Source organism: Rhinatrema bivittatum, chromosome 2 (assembly GCF_901001135.1).
Source record: "Rhinatrema bivittatum chromosome 2, aRhiBiv1.1, whole genome shotgun sequence".
NCBI lineage: Eukaryota > Metazoa > Chordata > Amphibia > Gymnophiona > Rhinatrematidae > Rhinatrema > Rhinatrema bivittatum.
The window spans coordinates 155080928-155100222 of record NC_042616.1 but is presented as its reverse complement, the minus strand read 5'-3'; the positions used below and the strand labels follow the sequence as shown (position 1 = coordinate 155100222).

Genomic DNA, 19295 nt, shown 5'->3' with positions numbered 1-19295 from the left:
AATGTATGTGTGACCAGGCTTTGTTTGTCACTAAGCTATTCCTCTATTTTTCTAGCATAATAGGAGTGGGCAATTTTGGGAGCTCCTCCTCTGCTCCTATCCCCAACTTTTTATGGGAAGGCTTAAAGGAGCTACAACAATTCTCTCTAGCATGTTATTTGGGTCTTCACCATCCCCCAGGTAGTCTGACCAGGAAAGAGAGAGGATTTTTCTGCCTTGAAGTGCAGTTGAACTAGAGAATGTATTTTTGAGCTGTGTGGATTTTGGAACTTTTTACAGAGGTGGAGTAAATCCAGGTCCTATAGAAAGGGATTCCCTTCTGGTATCCCAATAAACTGGATTGGATATTTTTGCCTTTGCTGAAGGTGTAAAGCAAGAGGTGAAGGTGTTAGGATTAGTAAGTAAATGAGCCCTTTGGCCAAGGTGAGAGGTGTAACCGCCGAGGGGGAGGAGCCCCGCTGGGCCTCACCGTCGGGAGGCGGAGCCTCGGCTGTGGGATGGGATACAGCAGACATAGAGGTGGAGCAGGAGAGGATGACCCCTGGAGGCAGGCCACCGTACGGTCAGGGATGCTGACGTCAGACTCAGCTTGAGAGACGAGAGTCTAGGGGAGAAGCGGCACTACCCGAGGAGAAGGGAATGCTGAGAAAGTACAGTCACTGAATACACAAATCTGTAGTGAAGTATGCAGGAGGGTTCCTCGATGGGAGAACACAGTAGTAGTCCGTGAGTGGAGTACACCGGTGCAGAGCAGGGAGGAACCTGGGAATAAGTCCTCACGGCATGGTCCGTAGAGCAGGGGTACACCGGCGAGGGTTTCTCTGATGGTGACATGGTGCGGGTCCTGTGGAGCAGGGGGAAAACCCAGAAGAGACTCCTCACGGCAATGGTCTGCAGAGCGGGGTACACCGGAGAGAATTCCCACATAGAATCACCACAAGGATCCAGAGGAAGGTACTCACAACGCCTGGAAGCAAAAGGAAGTCCTGAAGTAGGCCTCAGGGATGAGGCAGGCTGAAGTCCGGGTGAAAGGCTCTCCGAGGAGAGGATAGCCAAGAGATGAGGGGGCCCCCAAGGAGCAGGTACCTGATAGTCGCACACCACAGAAGCAGAACTGGAACAAGCTGAAGAGAAGCTGTGGATTGCAGCAAGTGAACTCGTTCCCAAGTCGCCGGCTGTCTGGGCTGGCGAGTATAAGTATCAGAGTGGAGTGACGTCATCTGCTAGGGATGACCCCGAGGTTCCCGCCATGACGTGGTTAAAGCTGGTTGGAGGGCACACGCGCGCCTAGGGAACCCCATGGGTAAAATGGCGGTCAGCAGCATCCATGCTGCTTCAGCAGGCCCGGGAATGGCGGCTGGAAGGCCGGCGGTGGTTGGCCGAAGCCGCAAGTTCACCCAATGGAGCCAAAGTTGTAGAAAGAGAGGTGAGCAATGACAGCCGCAGCCATCTGTGGCCGCAGAGCGTAATAACATGGTCATTCATCAAAATGTGTTATGGCGTTAATGCCATAATGCATGCAATATTTATTGCAGTGTGTTTGTATGAATGCAAATGTGGCAAATATATTCAAAGGGGCAGGATGGGGAGAGGTTTGGGTTGGCTTAATGAAAATGAGGAGCCTTATTGCTCTGTGTGATAGCATAATGCACACTATTGCATGCTGGAAATAACTATATCTTCTTTGTAGGTGTTAAGCTATGCCTGAAATGGCTATCATGCAATTTGTGATAAATATTGCAAATTCTGTTTTGGGCACAGGAGAAGGGGGAGGGAGGGAGGGAGAGAGAGCCTCTGGGGTGACATACATAGTAGTCAATTATTTATATCACTATAGGAGGGCCAGTTAGTAACTTGAGGTGATGTTTTGCTGGTGATATAGGGTTTTGGGGCCAGTTTTACATGCAGAGTGAGATGTACGAACAGCACAGTACATCTAAGTGAAGATTTGTCATCATTCAGAGTGAGGAAAGTCTCACAAAGATGAGATTTCTACAATGTTCACTCGCCCTAGCTTGATAGTAGCCTGGTAGAGAGTCCATCAAGCTAAGGCGAGAGGACATTGTAGAAATCTCATCTTTGTGAGACTTTCCTCACTCCGAATGACATCAAATCTTCACTGAGGTGTACTATGCTGTTCGTACGTCTCACTTTGCATGTAAAACTGGCCCTAAAACACTACACCACCACTAAATCCTCACTTCAAGTTACCAGATGGCCCTCCTATAGTGATGTAAATAGTTGACTACTAGGAAGGCCTTGTAAAGAAAAAAAGGCCGGTCTAGAGGTGTTCCGAGGTGAGGTTCTAAAGTACATGTGGTAGTTGTTATTTTGTAAGAGATATATGTGTACACATTCTGGAACTTGTTTGTACACTTTTACACCTGGTAATTGACTTGTGCAAGTGAAATCAGACTTGTTTGTTCTCTTCAGTTTTTGGGTGGGAGGTCTGGATGAACTGGGGGTGGGGTATCAGAATCAAGTGCTAGAGGGTTTAGATGAACTGGAGGAGAACTGGGTGAACTGGGGGAGGTATCAGCAAACTGGTGATTCCAAGTCTTCACACCAGTATTTTCAAAATGGTATGTGTACATGCTTTATAAAATATCAGCCTCCACAGTTAATTTTGGAAGTTTATTCTCAGTGTGTCACAATTATTTTGCATATAAAATATACGCGCGTATGTTTATAAAATGAGTGAGAGAGAGTGTGCATTTTCTTGCATTGAAAATATATACAGGTATTGAAACACACTTTGGGAGCAGAAATTCATGGTATTTTATAAACCATATGGTTCATTAAACACTAGCAGTAATTTTCTTGTGTCCACTTAAGTGCAGAAATTCTATACTGTAGATGGATAGGTTTCAAAGTTAGACTTCCTGTGTTATAGTGTGCAATAAATCAAAACAAAAAAAATGAAAGCACATCTCTATTATATTCCATTGTCTCTTAAAAATTTTTCTCCTGCCTTATAAATATATCCATGGCTTTGCTCCCTTCTATCTATCTTAAGAACATAAGAAGTTGCCATACTGGGTCAGATCAAAGGTCCATCAAGCCCAGCATCCTGTTTCCAACAGTGGCCTATCCAGGTTACAAGTACCTGGCAAGTACCCAAACATTAAATAGATCCCATGTTACTAATTCCAGTAATAGCAGTGGCTATTCCCTAAGTCAGCTTGATTAATAGCAGCTTATGGACTTCTCCTCCATGAACATATCCAAATATTTTTTAAATCCAGCTACACTAGTGTCCTAACCACATCCTCTGGCAATGACTTCCAGATCTTAATTGAGTGTTGAGTGAAAAATAATTTTCTCTGATTTGTTTAAAATGGGCTATTTGTTAACTTCATGGAGTACTCCATAATCTTTCTATTATCTGAAAGAGTAAATAACCAATTCGAATTTACCAGTCCTAGACCTCTAATTATTTTATAGACCTCTACAATATCCCCCCTCAGCTACCTCTTCTCCAAGCTGAACAGCCCTAACCTCTTTAGCCTTTTCTCATAGGGGAGCCGTTCCATCCCCTTTATCATTTTGGTCGCAGTTCTTTGTACCTTCTCCAGAACTACTATATCTTTTTTAGATGCAGCGACCAGAATTGCACACATTACTTAAGATGTGGTCTCGCCATGGAGCACTCTAGAGGCATTATGACATTCTCCGTTTTATTCACCATTCCCTTCCTAATAATTCCTAACATTCTGTTTGCTTTTTTGACTGCCGCAGCACACTGAGATGACAATTTCAATGTATTATCCACTATGACACCTAGATCTCTTTCTTGGGTGGTAGCTCCTAATATGGAACCTAACATCGTGTAACTATAGCATGGGTTATTTTTCCTTATATTCATCACCTTGCACTTGTCCACATTAAATTTCATCTGCCATTTGGATGCCCACGGTCCTCTTGCAATTTATCAGAATCCGCATGTGAGTTAACTACTCTGAATAATTTTGTGTCATCTTAGTTTCACTCTGCTTTCCCTCCCACCAGCTTTACTCCTCACATTGAACTATGCTAATTATTCCCTGTGTCAATCAGGAATCCTTCAGGTTACAACCCATTTGTCCCCTTGCTCACTGCTTATGGAACATGTTAACCCTGCAAGATCCAGAAGCCACCCATGCTCTCTACTTTTAAATGCAAACTAAAAACACATTTCTAAACACTCTTTTAAACAATTTATTAGTCATCATTTTCTCTCTTTTATGCACTCTTGTAGGCAGCTGCTCATCTCGTAGACCACTTTGTATTGTTAGGCGACCTGGGTAAGGATGTCATATAAATGTATGAAGAAAGAAGAAGGTAATCATATGTAGACATGACCAATGACAGACATTTTAAAGACAAAGCAAATACTTAGCTGGCTGGTGCAAAGTGTCTTTCAAATGATTTAAATAGATTTCTTTTTTATATGAGGAATATTTTTGCAAAGATTTATTTTTACTTTACTGAACGTGCAGTACTTACAGTGAGAGAAGATGGCCCTAAAGCCAAGGGCAGTAGCTGAGCCATCAGAGACAAACTTCACCCACAGGATGTGTCCAGTCACAGATGTGAAGTTATCAGGTAAGGAGTTTCCACAGTATTTCCCCACCAGCTGTCCTGTGGCATTTCCTTCTCGGATCTCCACATAATCACAGGTACAGTTCTCACTGTTCTGTAGCTGGAAAGTTCTGTTTTATTAACAATGCAAACATAATTACATTTTTGGTAGAGAAGACTAAAACAATCTACAACTTTCAGGCTTCCCATTTTCTGATTTTTCTGTATTTTTTACAATTCTATCTGTGATTACCTCACATTCACCCAAGTACTGTTTTGCTCTCATTTTCTTTCTTTGGAACTTTCATGCTACGTGTAATTGAGTAGGTTCCAGGCCATATGCTCAGAAGGGAGGTGCTACAATCTTTTGCCATGGGAATCGGAGACACAAAGTCTAGTATTTTAAGAGAGAAAGTCCACATACATTTTGCAAGATATGGATCTAAACAAATGTCAGCAGTTTTCTTACAATTTGTATTAAAACCTTCCATAATTCCCTTGGGACTATGATAATGAGGATCTCCTTTACTTAATAATGGTATTTTTAGATTTGTATAGCAAGCCTTTATTTATAGTGGAGCCAAAACCAAAAGCTCGGGCATGCTTGAAACGTTGGTACTTTAGCACAGTTTTTCAGGGTGGTGACTGCCACTAGGCATGCACTGTAGCACATGCCATTCTAGTGAGAGGATTTGTGCAACTGTAGATTGCACTAGATTGATATTAATTTCTAACATCTTGTTTCTAAAGGGCAAAACAATGATGAACTTGTCAAGGTATCAGATTCATCCAGTTTTAGCACTTTCATTTTCTTCACTCAGGTCATAAAAGTTCTAAGCAGGTATCATGAAGAGCTGTTGCACTACGATATTTCTGTTTTAGAACATGTAGATTCCAACACTAAATTTATACTTTAAGTAATGAACTCAAACCCAGGCTGGGAAAAACATTTCTGTTTGCTTAGAACTGTACTGCATGGCTCCTAGATCATTATCAGTTGGAAGTACTAGGCCTTTTTGGGATGCAATTTACTTAGATTTATCTTTTTCTTTTTTTTTTTTATTATAAAATGTCTCACTGGCTCTCTAATTCTGAGATTGAAAATCTAAGAAAAGGTGTTTAATGGTTGCTAACTTAGTATCCATCCCAAAAGATAATTACAGGAGGAGAATGTTTCTTTACAGAATAAATTGCAACAATGTAAGTATATAGTAAGGAGTGTAATTACATCTTTGCCTGGATATATAATAAACTCTTAACCTTAACTTTTAACCTCTTAAACTCTTAGAATCTATTCCACTATCTATATATGGGTTTCACTGAGTATCAGGAATTCTATTATTATTTCCTATTGAGAAACCCTCAGCAATTTGGTTGATGCAACGTTACCTGCCGTTCATATTTCTAACATGTATCTTTGATGGACGTTTCACTACAAAGGTAACTGCTGGCTGGGACCGAAGTATCATTAATCTTAGAGATACACTTCAGATGCATATAAATTACATTAAATTTGGGCTGGGGTGTGTGTGTGTGTTTGTGTAGACAGACAGAGATACACTGCAGAAATACTATATATAAAAAGTTCATATTTGCAACATTTGGTCTAAATACTACATGGGAATACAATGAAGAAGTAAGTAAAATAAGAAACGCCTTAGGCTTTCTCATTTAATTATTGTGGACCTTGAATTCAACACAAGAATTTAGATTTCCAACGCTAGTCAGCAATATGAAAAGAAAAACCTCAGGAAAGAACTTCTATAGCTAACCGTGGAAATGTTTATCCTTCCAAATGTTGATGCTGCCAGCACCCCCTCATTCAGGCTTGAATGTATCCATATGTCTGCAGCCTAAAGAGCTCAGCATGGAATCTGCCCAACTGCGCATCTGGTTATACTTTAAGCTGAATCAGAACGGACGCTCCCCACTTACAAAGAAGATACTTTTGGATTCCAGGAGAAGGATGGACTCTCTTACCTTCACAACTTCCAGTGAGTGGCTAGAGACTGATCACCTCCCTGACCTTTTTCTTTTACTAGCTCTGCCACCCACATGTTTTTTTTTTTATTTTAAATCTTTGAATGTAATGCCATCTGTGACGAGGCAAGTAAAGCACTAACTACTAGTTTTATATGGCCTGACTTGTCAGATCATAAGAGCAATACTCCAGTAATCTAAGACTTTCAATTAAGAAACCTTTTCTAGCCTACGTTCCAAAAGGAAAGAAGGCTGATGATATCTCTGTGTCTGTCTGTGTTTGCTTAAAAATGTTTGGGTTTGATGTTCTATTCAACTACATTTTGAGGACATGGGGGGGGGGGGGGGGGGGGCATGGGAACTCTGACTGAAGTGTTATTTGTTTTGGATCCATGTGTGGCAGGAACCCCAGAAATGGTGTCCTGACCTCCATAAGCTTGTCTGGCCCTGCAGCTAGGCAGCGTAACCAGGGACATGTGATAAGTGCTGTACTGTAGCAACTGCATTTCAGATACTGCTGGCCACTGTTTTCTTGTGTCAAATACATCGAAATCGACGGCTCAGTGTGCTGCAGCAGTCAAAAAAGCAAACAGAATGTTAGGAATTATTAGGAAGGGAATGGTTAATAAAATGGAAAATGTCATAATGCCTCTGTATCGCTCCATGGTGAGACCGCACCTTGAGAACTGTGTACAGTTCTGGTCGCTGCATCTCAAAAAAGATATGGTAGTTCTGGAGAAGGTACAGAGAAGGGTGACCAAAATGATAAAGGGGATGGAACAGCTCCCCTATGAGGAAAGACTAAAGAGGTTAGGACTGTTCAGCTTGGAGAAGAGACGGCTGAGGGGGGATATGATAGAGATGTTTAAAATCATGAGAGGTCTAGAACAGGTAAATGTGAATCGGTTATTTACTCTTTTGGATAATAGAAAGACTAGGGGCACTCCATGAAGTTAGCATGGGGCACATTTAAAACTAATCAGAGAAAGTTCTTTTTTACTCAACGCACAATTAAACTCTGGAATTTGTTGCCAGGGGATATGGTTAGTGCAGTTAGTAAATGGGTCTAAAAAAGGTTTGGATAAGTTCTTGGAGAAGAAGTCCATTACCTGCTATTAATTAAGTTGACTTAGAGAATAGCCACTGCTATTACTAGCAACAGTAACATGGAATAGACTTAGTTTTTGGGTACTTGCCAGGTTCTTATGGCCTGGATTGACCACTGTTGGAAACAGGATGCTGGGCTTGATGGACCCTTGGTCTGACCCAGTATGGCAATTCCCTATGCTCTTATGTTCTAATGGGGCAAATTGCTCCAAATTGATCCTGACATACCTGGTGAAAAAAAGCAGCAATAGATGGCTGGCTCGATGAGGCTGCAGTAGTAGGTTGAGACGGGTGAGCATATCCACTGCCTTCCCTCTTCTTTCTCATCACCATCAGACACAGAAGCACCAGCAACAAAATTTCTGCACAAAAGTATTTAAAGATACCAGTCCCCTCCTACTGACATCAGAGGACAGGGGAAGAACAGGGAAACCAGTTGTCTGTGCTTTCTCCTATCTCCATGAAAAACACTCTTGAGCCAACTACAGACAGTGCTTACAAGCCTACAAAAGGCTTGAAAGCACTGATGGCCACCCCTAAGAAATGTCTGCTAGGGGGCTAAGAAGTACAATACCTAGGTTACTCCCTTGGGAAGGGGAAGATTCATCCCTAGGCACAGAAAATAAAAGTTTTCAGCTAGGTTCCAGGCCTGTAGATGAAAAATAAGGTGAGAGCCTTTATAGGCCTCATCAAATACTACAGAAGGCCCATATCAAACGTTTTTGAAAAGGCTGAACTCTTCACACATTTGCTTTAGAAGGTGGTCAACTGGTCCGCACAGGCAGATGAGGCCTTCCAGAATGTAAATAAGGCCATATGCTCAGAACCAGTTCTGATGAGCCCGGACTTTACCAGGCCTTTTTCTAGTCCAGACAGATGCCTTAGAGCTGGGGATAAGAGCAGTCCTGGCACAAGAGAATGAAGGCCAGGAACACCTGGTAGCCATCATTAGCAGAAAGCGAATGCCTAGGGAGAGACGGCACTCAGGTCTTAGCTGTTAAAGTGGGCTTGAGAGGCTTCTGTTATTTTCTTCTGGGCTGCCAGTTTACACTTGTAACAGACCACCAACCCCTCTCGTGTGGATCGCATGGAAGAAGGAGCCCAGCAATCAAGTGATGAGATGCTTTTTGGCACTCCAGCTGTTCAGTTATAAAGTGTAATAAACCATAGCTCTATAGGCCAGGCAAAGCAGGTGATTAAAACTGTAAAGTCCAAAATCTGAAAAAACACCTGTACTTATTTATTTAACTCTTTTCTATACCGACATTCATGATACAAATCATATCATATCGGTTCACAAGGAACAGGGGGGTTGTAACAATAATATTGAAGAAGAAGAAAAGTTACAATAAAACAAGGTTATGTGAACTTGGAAACAGAAATGTGCCGGAGACAGAGGAATAACGTTGTAAACTTAACAAGGCTATACTGGAAGTGCATTTGATTTTTTTTTTTTTACTTGATTTTTTTTTTTTTTTAATCTGTGGTCAGTAATGGATTCTAACTGGGGCATACAAATATTAAGACCTCATAACTGTGTAAAGATACTTGTATTATATAAAGTCACACATTATTTTAATTATGGATCATTGGATAAGTTCAACAAAAATCTTCAATGTAAATCCTATTTCTTTTTTTTATTATTTTTTCAAAATATGCATTTAAAAATTTCCTTATTTTCCACAAGCAATGCCTTGGTTCAATTACATATGACAGATGCTTAACATATAAGATTCATGAAATACATATCTTTAATTTGAATCCTCATGTCTCTAGCTAAAAATGTTGTTCCAAAAATTCTTAGACCCATGATTAAAATAATGTATAATTTATACAAGTGTCTTCCCACAGTTATGAGGTCTTAATATTTGCATGTCCTGGTAAGAATCCTTTATTGACCACAAATAAAAATCAAGTTCAGGTGGGGGTTTTTTTTTCAGATTTTGGACTTTTCAATTATAAAGTGTGATATAGTAGGGATGTGCATTTGTTTTTCATGAATTAGAAAATATCAACGATATTGTCTAATTCGTGATTGGCTGTCAGCCCCGAAAACTGAAGCGTATTTTGCCTAAAATTCAGCAAAAATTTGTATTTCATGTTACTGTGCACTAATGGAGTTAATGTACACTGCATATCTGTTAGTGCGCAGTAACTCCGTTAGTGCACACTGTCTTTCTAGCTAACGAACTTCTCTGAATTGATACTTTTTAATTTTTAAGTTGCAATTTTTTAGTGCGCATTAACATTGGTTACAGCACACTACTACATACTTAGTGCGCTGTAAGTTCTATTAGGGCACACTAACTAACCTGTTTGTGCGCACTAACTGTTAGTGCGCATTAATGAGCCTTTATGCGCATTAACATCTAGCTAGTGCGCACTATCTCGGGCGGTATACTGCGCGCACTAGTGCTGTGATAGTGCGCACTAACTGGTTGTTAATGCGCAGTAAGGCCCATTAGTGCACACTAATGCACTTGTCGAAAAATGCTGAAAAAAAAATTGAGCTGTAAGAAAATGAAATTTTCTGCGGAGTGCCCGACCTGAAAGCTAAAAATGATTCATATCCCTATGATATAGAGCTGAGAAGGAGAATATCAATGCCAGATTTCTTTTTAGAGAGGGGTCCCTGGTACAGGCAGGCGCTCAACAAAAAAAAGTTAAGCTGAGGGGAAGAGTGTGTGAAAAAATATATAAAAAGGAGTCCCAGAACATCTTAAGGGGTCGGCTCCAGTTATCTGGCCCAGTCTTTCTTAACACACTCCCCAGAAGAAAATCTTGGTCCAGGGAGTTTTCCCTGAGGAAGAGGATATGAAGTCAGGTCCATGAGAGGACAGAGAGAGGAGAGGACAGAGAGAGGAGGCCCCAGGGAGGAGAAGGAAGCTGAGCATATGCCAAAACTGCTTATGTTTAATTAATGCTACTTTATTTTTAAGACTGTTATTGCTTCTTTTGTGTAAATAATAAAGGTTTTTATGAAGTGACAGCTGGAGTCCAGACTCCTCTGTCTTCTGGCACATTCCCCAAACTGAGGGCTGTTCCCATGGCTTTACAAGGAGTGAATCCTCCTGTACAGATCAATTAACATTTCAGTATTCAAGTTATTACCCAGCATGTTGATGTGACAGTGGTTCTTCTGTTGTCTGTATTGTATATCGTTCAGATCAGTAAAGTCAGCCAAGTGGTAGCCACAATTTCATTGCTGCCTGGGCCATCTTTGGGAGGCAGGGGGCAAATAAGGGTGAGTGCCCTGGGCCCTGCACACTTGGGGGGGGGGGGGGTGGATGGCCTCCACAGCTGTGGTAGCCACACCCCCAGCACTATAATTTCCTATCATCTGGGGCATGGAGCCTTGCATGTCAGGATTCCAGTTGCCCGCTGCTGTTGATTTGCCCTTGGCCTTGCACCCTTCTATGGTCAGCCCTGATTGCTGCATACATGTAGGCCTAATTATGTTAATTATTAACTATCTTACTCTCAGCGCTAATGTGTTACAAAATGATTTGAATACAGTCAATTTGGAGGATAAACATAAGGGCCTAAAATATTTGCTCTGTTAATAATAATAACAACAACAATAACAGTAACCTTATCGTTATTAACTGACAGGTTTTTTTTTTCTTTTACTTTTGAGTTTCCTGTCAAACACGGTACTTCCTTTCTGCTGGCCCATCAAAAGCAGAACAATAAGAGGCTAAAAATGAATTTACATGAAGGAAAGCTGAAGCCGGTTTCCGGGGGAGCTGAGAATGGTCCAGATACATTCCGTGTTCGGTGGGTATGCATCCGGATAGCTGGGGCTGTTGAAGGCTCCTCTCTCCATGTGGAAGGTGCCCCCGCATGCTGGAAAAAGAGCAATACAAATGAGCACTGAAAGTATTCTTCATGAAATCACAATTTGGAGTAGAAAAGAAACTGCTAAGCATTGTTAAGCATTAATTACAATAAACTACTCCAACTAGTGAGCGTTTATTCCTCCTTCCCACCTATATTTGGTGCATAGCTGTTGCTAGTGATATTACTCCCTAACAAAAAACCCATCAGAATAAAGACAGACACAGTGATAAGTCAGATCCGTGAAAGGCCTAGGGAGCTCCTAAAACACAAATGAATCATTACAGACTTAAAACATAAAATCTGCAATAGCTTCTTGATAAGGACATGATTCTGTTTGAAATGCAGCACCCAGTCAGGCATCTTATCAAGCCCATTGTAAGACTTGCTGAGTTTGCAAGTTATTCATTAGGGATGGATAAATGTCCTCCAGTCCTGTTCAAATCCAGGTTTGGATCAACAAATATTGTAATCAAATTCTGTTGATTACAATGGTCAGATTCAAACCAGATTTCAATCTGACCACTGTTTACAAGTCCATATTGACTTGGATTAGTTAAAATTATGTAAACATTTAAATGTTCTGCCTATAAGTAGCCATCAGCAAATATTTGCATCTGAAGTGGGTCAAAGGATCTGAATTGATAAATATGGAGATGCAGAAAGAGCCATGATTTGTCTGCAATTTACATGAGTCAAGCCACCAATGGCTCAGATTCTTTTTAACCAATCTACTGTCTTGTGTCCCTTTTTGACTTTACTTTTATATTAAATTTGATCTTCTGCTTCACATAGTCATCCCAAAGCAAATTACAATACACCCTTTCTTTTCCCCCTGGTATACAATTAATGCAAATCAATTCACCAATATCCATTTTTCATATCTTATAGCATGCAGGGAAAATAAATCTTTACATTCTATCAAACAAGCTACCAGTATTTTTTGGTTCCTCCACTATTTATTATTTTTGTAGCACTACTAGATGTATGCGGTGCTGTACAGATTCACATCAGAGACAGTCTTTACTCTGTTGAGCTCACAATGAAGTCCTCTGTATTGTTTCTTTGGTAACCTTGCCATTTATAGTTTCTTATCTGGTTTATAAATGCACACAAATTGCTCCAAGGGTCAGGGATAAATGAATGCAATTTTTACCACTTTGTGGAAATAGTGCTTAATAGAGTAAAAATTTTTCCCTGCGTCCCCCCACTTTCTGACTGGTGTATTCCTCTACTGTATTTCCATTTCACTTGCAATGCTCTAGCATTCAGTGTAGCTGTGTGTGATTTTCAGTTGATTGTGATTTCTACAGTTTAAATAGCATTGTGACTCAGTTAAAATAAAGAGTTGAAAAAAGGATTACATTTGCATATAACAATTTTACTTAATAAGGAAGTATACTAACCTCCCTGTGCTGGATAGATTGTATTGAATTAAATGCAACCCTGTTACCCTGGTCTGTAACTTTTGAATTTGTCTCCATTTTGTCTCTCAGCAATCAAGCGTTGGTTGTTTCATAATAAGTATGCCCTCAATATTGACAAAGTGATTACCTTAAGTAGATTCTTTCCATTCTTGATTTTTGAAGGTTGTGAGCTACTAATTGTGAGACAATTATGCAATCTAAGCCTCATTTCAGATCTGCATTTTTCTACAGTCTCCTTATTAAAACCCTGGTGGCTGTGACATTCACAAAGTTGCCTATACTTTGCAGGTTGAAACCTGTACTGGACCATGGTGATTTCTGCAACATGCTGCAGGCCTTCATCCTCCCTGGATTAGGCTACTGTAATTCACTTTATGCTGGCCTCTCTGCAAATTCTCTTAGGGAATTCCGCTGCATGTATATGAACTGGAACTAGTATGAGAGACCATATTACATCTGTGCTCTCTGCTCCCTCCATTGGCTTCCCATCCAGTGGTGGATTAAGTTTAAACTTGTGATGACTCTTCGCTTTGGATTAGTTCCATCCTTAAAATCTGCTCACCAGCATCTACTAGAGATCTCCTCCGCAAGGTCTGCTCTCCTTGTAGAAACATGGGATTGGGAGTTCTCAGCTGTTAGCCTGCTATTACGAAATTTGTTGCTTGAGTACTTATGCATCATGACTGAGATGTAAGCATTCAAAAAGGCATTAAAAACTATTTTGTTTAGAAATGCCTTTGATCTGGCAGCTAGATTTAAACAGGCTGAACTGTGCTTCCCATAATTATAAGGAAGCCATCTTCTGAATACCCATTTTCTCCCCCTCCCATCTCTCCTAGTTGTTGCTAGAGTTTTGCAATAATTCATTTGATGTTTTTTCCACCCTCTTTCTCAGGGTATTCCCTGATTTATTGACAAATTTTCCTGTTCATTAGGCAGTGCAGCGAGTCTCATGTCATTTTACATACATGTTGTATTGTTTGGATTTTTATGTATGTTGCATTCTACCCTGCCCTGATATCATATTTTTTTTTAAATATGATAACAGTTCTGCAAAGGAAAGAAAGTTCTTTCTTTCAAACAAAAGAAAACTTCATGAGACAGTCTCTACCTTTGTTAACAGTAAGTACTGGTGGTTTACAAATCTGTTTTTCACTTTTTCACTGTTGATCATCTGTCTCATGCCAAAAGAAAGCCAGGTTAGGTATTTGAACTTGGTGGACCTCTCGTCTGCTTTCGGTCTTCCTAGCTCTGTAACAAGTTGCACTGGAGGCTGGAACAACGATCTCACTATGCCATGCAGGCAGCATTTTCAGGAAGGGACTCATGTAAATACTCTATATATAAGAATTCAAAAGCATGTATACAGAATATTCACCATTTGGGGTAGAAATTTCAGCTACTAATATTAGTGTGCCCAAGCGTCTTATTAAAGTCTAATATTTAGACACATGACAGCTTGATAGTACTGGGGAAGAAGTGACAGTGCTATTAATATTGCTCAGTACAGATGAGTGAACAGAGGTAATGAATTGACTTGCTCAAGGCCCCAGAGTCACTGGAAGAACAAGATTCCAACACATAGGTCTCAGTATTGTGCAGTGTCTCAAGCTTGTGCTCTGTTCGTTAGAACACACCTCCGCCCATACATCCATATTATTATTATTATTATTATGATTGATTGAAAATAAATGAAAACCAGTGATCAATGTTATCTTGCCTGCTCTGGCAGACTCATACACAGTAGACCACAGTAGACTCATACACAGTAGACCACAGTAGACTGATGTCTCTGTGGACATCAGTCTGCTCAGGTATTCAGGATATCCCTAATGAATAAGCTTGAGATAGATTTGCATGTGCACTGCTCCAACTGAATGCAAATCTATCTCATGCATATTTATTGGAGATATCCTGAAAACCCAAGTGGATTGGTATCCACTCACATAGGAGAGCTACCTGCTTTCATAGAGCATTCAATAGAAGAGTTTGCAAATGCATTTTACCTGATGATGACGCTGCATACGTAGCCCGGAATCCTTTGGCAGTAGTGAAATTATTGGAAACAAAGTTTACCACCAGAGCGTTGCTAAAGGATGTGACAGGATGCGGCAAAGTGGAACCACAGTAACGATCTGAACAAAAGCAGCAATAAGGGAAACAGAGGGAACATTAAGAGTCTTCCTGTAAATCTAATTATAAAGACTATGATGCCAAGTTTTAAGCTAGCTAAGTACTGGAATCAGGGCGAGTTTTAAAATAGCCTATTCTTAAGACCCTTCAAAAACGTTTGGCAAGGATGATTTGAAAACAGGCCCTTAGCTTTCCGTTTTCAAATGCTTACACAATCAGTCAAATTCTGTATTGTACTTGGCCATATCTGATTTTAATTTTTGATGCTCAGACATATGCACTAATCAAAATGCATCTTAAGCACAGAATAATTGTGTGGAAATGTAGAGATTTGATCATATTCATGGGTGTTTTTCTTAAAAGGCAAATCTTTGAACGTGATATCAAATAAAAATATATCTTTTATTCAAATTTTTACATCATTTTGAGTTTGGAAACCTTATATTTGCAGTAAAAATAAAAGTGGTAACAATTAGGGTTTTTCCCTTTGTAAGGGGCTCCCAAAGCTGTCCCTTACTAATGGATGCATGTATACAGAATATTCACCATTTGGGGTAGAAATTTCAGCTACTAATATTAGTGTGCCATGACAGCTTGATAGTACTGGGGAAGAAGTGACAGTGCTATTAATATTAGAGATGTGAATCGTGTGATCGATCGTCTTAACGATCAATTTTGGCTGGGGGGGGAGGGAATCGGATCGTCGCGGTTTTGTTTTTTTTTAAATCGTGTAAATCGTAAACTGGCACACTAAAACAACCCTAAAACCCTTTGCCCTGTCATATGACAGGGCAAAGGTAGCGCCGGCGCCATTTCTATTAATGCACCCGTGGCCAGAGAGTGGAAGATCACACCGGGACCCCCCCACTGGACCCCAGGTAATTTAAGACATGTTGGGGGGGTTCGGGAGGGTGGAGGATTTATTTTAAAGGGACGGGGTGGGTTTTAGGGTTGTTTTAGTGTGCCGGTTTTCCCGCCCTCCCCTTCCCCCGATTTACGATTTTTGACGATAAATCGGGGGCATTCCTATTGTATATCGCCTCTAACGATTTTTGACGATTTAAAATATATCGGACGATATTTTAAATCATCAAAAAACGATTCACATCCCTAATTAATATTGCTCAGTACAGATGAGTGAACAGAGGTAGAGGGAAATGAATTGACTTGCTCAAGGCCCCAGAGTCACTGGAAGAACAAGATTCCAACACATAGGTCTCAGTATTGTGCAGTGTCTCAAGCTTGTACTCTGTTCGTTAGACCACACCTCCGCCCATACATCCATATTATTATTATTATGATTGAAAATAAATGAAAAACAGTGATCAAACAATGTTATCTTGCCTGCTCTGGCATCTCTGGTAAGAGATGACAGTATTTAACAAAGCCCCTCTGCCCTCATGATTCAGGGTTCTTCAGATCTCTCCTTTCAAGGCAAGGGTAGTTTGAGGTAGTCTCCCCAAAGGGAGAGCACTTCCTGTCCTCCCTGCTATCCTAGAAAGGTGACAGGGGTCCAAGGTTGGGGTACCCAGACCTTCAGGACTAGGGAGGTCTTGCCTTGAGATCCAAGAGGGATTCCTAAGATGTTTAGAAGATTCAAGGAAGAGGAATCTAAGAAGAAGAGGGTTAAACTCATACTCCTGTCTGAGAGGGATTTCTCCAGTGTTGGAGAAAGAGGATTGTCTTTGCAGGGAGTCAGAGGAAAGAGTGCCTTACAGGGGAAGGTCCCCAGAGTTTGGTCTGATAGAAGAAATTAGCAGAGGCTCCTCTTGAAAGAGAAATATCCAGTTCCAGTTTATTGAATTGTAGAAAGCTATATCTAGTTGAGCAGATAATACCAGGGAAAGTATACAGGAGGGGTTTTCTTTACCAAGAGTGCATACGGGCAGGGATGTGCAGAATTGCTAATAACTGAGATGGTGATTTCTAATGGACTTTGTTTCTGTATTGAATGTGTACTGACCAAAAGTGTGACTCTTGTGATTTTCACCTGTAATCAAGTTTTCCAGTATAAGATTACATTTCTGAATAACACTACAGTGGTGGTATGTGTTTCTTTTGCTGTACAGATTCAGAGGACCTCCAGAGAAATCCTATGGCAGTGTTTCCCAACCCTCTCCTGGAGGCACATATAACTAGTCTGCTTTTCAGGATATCCATAATAAATATGCATGAAATAGATTTGATGCACTGGTTCTCCAATGTATGCAAGCCTATCTCATGCATATTCATTGCAGCAATCTTGAAAACCCAACTGGTTAAGTGTAGGGATGTGATTCAGCCAAACCTTTTGGTTCGGCCTTCGTTATCGGTCCCCCACCCTCCCGACCCCCCCCCCAAAAAAAACTTGCCGAAAGTCCCTGATGGTCCAGCGGGGGTCCTGGGAGCAATCTCCCGCTCTCGGGCTGTCGGCTGCCAGTAATCAAAATGGCGCTGATGGCCCTTTGCCCTTACCATGTGACAGGGCTATCGGTGCCATTGGCTAGCCTCTGTCACATGGTAGGAGCAATGGATGGCTGGTACCATCTTAAAAAATGGCATGGGCCATCCATGTGACAGGTGCTGACCAATGGCACCGGTAGCCCCTGTCGCATGGTAAGGGCAAAGAGACACGGCACCATTTTGATTAGTGGCAGCCGACGGCCCGAGAGGGGGAGATCACTCCAGGGACACCGCTGGACCACCAGGGACTTTCGGCAACTGTTGGGAGGGGGGGTGTGTGAAATTAATTACATTTGAAGGGCTGGGGTGGGGGGGTTTTTTTGTTTTGTTTTTTTAATGTGCCCTTTCTCCCCCACCCCAAAAAAACGATAAGAAAACCACACGAAATTTCGTGGGTTTCCCTATCGTTTCGTCGGCCTCCCAAAACACAAAGAAATAGGAAATATCATCTTTATTTCCTATTTCGTTGCAAACGAATGCACATCCCTAGTTAGGTGTGCCTTAAGGAGAGGTCTGGGAAATACAGTCTTAAGGGCTTTGAAAGACTGTTCTTTTTTCCCACCCTGTGTGGGAAGAACCCAGGAGAATGGGTGCTACCACATGAACTCCTGCCTCTGAGAAGAAATCGGTACAAGGGCTACACTTTTGCAGGAAAATTAGAAAGAAATGTCTACTTCAACAAATTGTCTTGCCATGTAGTATGAGGGGAAACTTTTGCTGAAACCAATTAAAAGCAGGGGAGTTTTCTTCCATTTTGCTGAGTTCACAAGTCTACATTTTTTTTTATCCAGTGAAGCTTAATATAACTGACACATTTCAACAATTACCTTTCCAGTGGAAATTCTGCCAATATGAGTCCCCTGGTGAATAGTTGGCAGATTGGAATTTTTACTTTTCCCACATCCTTGTTTGCTAATGTGCGAGTCAGAAAGGTGCAGCCAACAGAAAAACCTGCAGTACCTCGAAAAGGAGCATCCAAATTGTTCCCATCCAAAATCTCCACAAAGTCAGTAGAACAGTTCTGGTTCCTGTTTTCGATAGTGAAGTCAGTGAAGGAGAGTGTAACATGGTTGACTGTTAAGAGAAAAGGTGAAAAACATGAAGGAAATTTAATGAAAGAGACTGCTGATCTCAAGCTGATACTTTGTTCTTGTCACTGCAAACAGGACATGGCCACTCCAGGGAACTTTTGGATGATGAACCATGAGAGGGTTTATTTTTTTTTAAGTTAGCACATTTCAGATAGTGATGGAGTGAAAAATTGTCATATGTCACTGAGACTATAACTCTAAGCTTACCTTGGGGATTTGTCAAATTGTGGCTATAAATAGAAAAGCAAACATTTAAGACAAGAAAAAATAGAAAAATCCCAAATAAGGCCAGGGATGTTGTCATTTTTTCCTGATTTCATGCTTAGATTATTCTCCTCTGTAGGAAAAAAAAATTCCCAGATGGTGACATTTTTTATCCTAACTATAGCTCACAATTGAGTGGAAGAATAGCCTAGTGATTAGAGCAGTGGGCTACAAAGCGGGGCTCAAATCCCACTTCTGTTATGGAGTAAACCCTTGGGCCGGCTAGGAGATAAAGAGAGGCCGCTGAGGGGTGGTCCACAGTGGAGTCCATAGCCGGGAGGAGGATCAAGGCCAGGAGACCAACTGGAGCTTCACCACTGGAAGCCCGAGGTCCCCCTGGGTGGAGCCCTTGGGGACTCGGGCCGCTTGGACTTAGGTACGGTCTCCTGGTGAAGAAGAGTCTGAAGAGAAGTCTGGGTCGAGGCAGGTGGAGAAGAAACATAGTCAGAGAGAG

The 19295-nt window shown here is 41.2% G+C and overlaps 1 protein-coding gene across 1 annotated transcript in view; it reads right to left on the bottom strand.

Moving 5' to 3' along the window:
- The window catches only part of CUBN (cubilin), a 639217-nt gene that overhangs the window by 210850 nt on the left and 409072 nt on the right, over positions 1-19295 (bottom strand). Inside the window, exons 34-37 of the mRNA XM_029588764.1 lie at positions 18447-18560; positions 14918-15046; positions 11361-11493; positions 4486-4691 (exon numbers count right to left, since the gene is read on the bottom strand). Coding sequence (XP_029444624.1) covers positions 4486-4691; positions 11361-11493; positions 14918-15046; positions 18447-18560 — 582 coding nt within the window. The remainder of the gene's footprint in view (positions 1-4485; positions 4692-11360; positions 11494-14917; positions 15047-18446; positions 18561-19295) is intronic.